The following is a 2,432-nucleotide window of genomic DNA, read 5'->3' on the forward strand; positions in this document are numbered from 1 at the left end:
GGCAGCACGATGACTCCTGCACCGTGAACTACTCCACTCTGCTTGTAAATTGCGAAGCCTGCGGCCAGGAGCGGAGAATGAGTTCAACTCCGCTGCCGCTAGATGGCGCACGCGGGAGCCCAACGCCAGCGCCTCCGCGTCCCCGACGCCACGCCCCTGTTCCCTAGGTGACTGGACGTGCCCGCCTGCCTATATCCGGTTCCGAGTTGCGGCCGACTTGCGCGCTCTGCGTATGACGTCACGCTTCCATATAAAAGCGTGCGCGCGACGGAGGCCCGGTCTCTTCCCACGGCCGCGGGACAGCATGGCGCCGGTGAGTGTCCGCGCGTGCGAGCTTGTTAGCGGGTGTAGGTACCTTTTGCGTCTCGCTAGCGGGAGGGGAGCGCCTCGGTCGGGAAGACAGCGCGCGGTTGAGCCGTCGGGGTGTCCACTGGCGGGGTAGGATCGGAGTTTCCCTGGCTGCCGTGCGGCCCGCGGAGCTGGACGCGGCCCGGCGGGCCGTCTAGCCGGGTGAGGCCGCGCGAGGTCGGTCTCGGGGCGCTCGATTTCTTCCTGGCTCCTGATGACCTTGCACTACGGTGCGACCGGAAGAGGAGAGGTTGGGTGGCCGGTCCGCGGTTGTGTATGTTAAAGTCGTGACCTTAGTAATATGAGAAGCGTGGTTTAAACACTTTGGAAAGTCATTTTAACCAACAAATTTTTTAAGAAATTGCTGAGCTAGAAGTCAAAGCTGAGTAATGGCTGACACCATAAACCCATAGGGATTCCGTTCATGAGTAAATCGGGTTTCATAATTCGCTCAAATGCTACTTCCGGGTTTGTGATATTTGGGGGGAGGGGGACAGTTTACAAAGCCACCTGAGGGCGGAGACTTACTAATTGTAGTCATTTGGGTGGATCTGTGCGGACGACTTGGAACAGCGTAATGGAACCCATTACTCTGTATATGCTGGCTTAAATAGGCTGTTTAAATTTAGACAGAACCAGATGGTGTTTTGATTTGAAATTGAAAGTATGTTGGTTTTTTGTAAACTTACAGTAGGAAACAGATGTTTGTAATTAAGCCAGTCTCACTGTGTTCTAACATATAGCTTTACATTTGTGAGGCATTTAGTGGCAGAATTCCATAGGAGTTGTCGAAAATGTGGTTTAAACCAAATTAATAAGTGACCTTTTCATGCAGTACAGGTTCCTTTAGGTATTGAATAGTATTTCTGTGTATAACCCCATTATAGAACATAATTCAGTTCATAATTATGTTTGTAGCAGAAAGACAAGAAGCCTAAGAAGTCAACCTGGAGGTTTCATTTGGACCTTACTCATCCAGTAGAAGATGGAATTTTTGATTCTGGAAATTTTGTAAGTGTCTTTCTTACTATAATTGTATCGTTCTTGGCATTTAAATGTAGTACTTGATATTAACCTAAGCTGTACTCCTAGGGTACCTTCCCTAGTGATTGTCTAGGGTTTTCTTCCCTAGTTTTGCATTTTTTCTGTTTGAAAACAGGAACAGTTTCTACGGGAGAAGGTTAAAGTCAATGGAAAAACTGGAAATCTTGGGAATGTTGTTCACATTGAACGATTGAAGAATAAAATCACAGTTGTTTCTGAGAAACAGTTCTCTAAAAGGTTAGTTACTGGGTTTTAAATTGTAATGGAATGTTTTGTAGGATATATAAGATGTAGCATTCTGCTAAAATTCCTGTTAATCTGTTTTAAGGTGTTTGTGCAATAGAGACAGGATGAACTGCTGTTCTACCGATAGTTTCTAACATAAATAATAATAGCATGCTGTGGGTAGAGGGACAGCAGATTACATGGGATGTAAATTATACATAAGATTGAGAGACTGCTCTTGTCCTTATCTGCTTCTTAGAAATAAAGACTAGTGAGTTTGGGAAGGCGTGGCAGTGTGTGCCTCTATAGTGGGAATTATATATTTTAATGAAGTCATGGTTTTGTCTTAAAGGTATTTGAAATATCTTACCAAGAAATACCTTAAGAAGAATAATCTCCGTGATTGGCTTCGTGTGGTTGCATCTGACAAGGAGACTTACGAACTTCGTTATTTCCAGATTAGTCAAGATGAAGATGGGTCAGAGTCTGAGGACTAACTAGTAGACTTTTGTAGACTTAAAAAAAACTAAAATTGGATTTTGTCAGCAAATAAAAATCATTGTACACTTAAAACAAGTGTGGTTTGTAGGGTGCCTAGAAAATGGTCCTGTTAAGTGACTCATACCCTGTCTAGGGGGTGCTTTTAATTAACAGGAAGGCTCTTTGTGAACGAATTCTATGCCTATTGCCTAAGAAATCTAGCTGGGCCACTGGGACCATGACTGCCCACAAAATGGACTGGTGTTGACCTCATCCAGGAAAGTTGCTGACTTGTCCGGTTGGAGTCTTGATTCACCACCCATGTCTTCAGGTTG

At 45.1% G+C, this 2,432-nt stretch overlaps 1 protein-coding gene across 2 annotated transcripts; it reads left to right on the top strand.

The window, feature by feature from the left end:
- Window positions 1–230: 230 nt before the first annotated feature.
- Rpl22l1 (ribosomal protein L22 like 1) lies at window positions 231–2,190 on the top strand. Of its 2 annotated transcripts, none has more exons than XM_028875816.2 (4): window positions 231–313; window positions 1,267–1,359; window positions 1,508–1,629; window positions 1,970–2,190. In XM_028875816.2, the coding sequence occupies exons 1-4, from the start codon at window positions 233–235 to the stop codon at window positions 2,112–2,114; spliced, it is 441 nt and encodes a 146-aa protein (XP_028731649.2). In that variant the 5' UTR covers window positions 231–232; the 3' UTR covers window positions 2,115–2,190. The 2 variants fall into 2 exon arrangements, with proteins under 2 accessions (XP_028731649.2, XP_028731650.1); XM_028875817.2 differs by having other exon boundaries at window positions 252–313; window positions 1,270–1,359.
- The last annotated feature ends 242 nt before the right edge of the window (window positions 2,191–2,432 follow it).

The sequence above is a fragment of the Peromyscus leucopus genome, chromosome 6 (genome assembly GCF_004664715.2).
Source record: "Peromyscus leucopus breed LL Stock chromosome 6, UCI_PerLeu_2.1, whole genome shotgun sequence".
Classification (NCBI taxonomy): domain Eukaryota; kingdom Metazoa; phylum Chordata; class Mammalia; order Rodentia; family Cricetidae; genus Peromyscus; species Peromyscus leucopus.

Excerpts from the sequence above, each read along its gene's own strand:
- Rpl22l1 (XM_028875816.2), top strand. The coding sequence starts at position 233 with ATGACGTCACGCTTCCATATAAAAGCGTGCGCGCGACGGAGGCCCGGT. Across the intron at positions 1,360-1,507 it reads TTTTTGATTCTGGAAATTTT|GAACAGTTTCTACGGGAGAA; the intron begins GTAAGTGTCTTT and ends GTTTGAAAACAG. Across the intron at positions 1,630-1,969 it reads GAGAAACAGTTCTCTAAAAG|GTATTTGAAATATCTTACCA; the intron begins GTTAGTTACTGG and ends TTTGTCTTAAAG.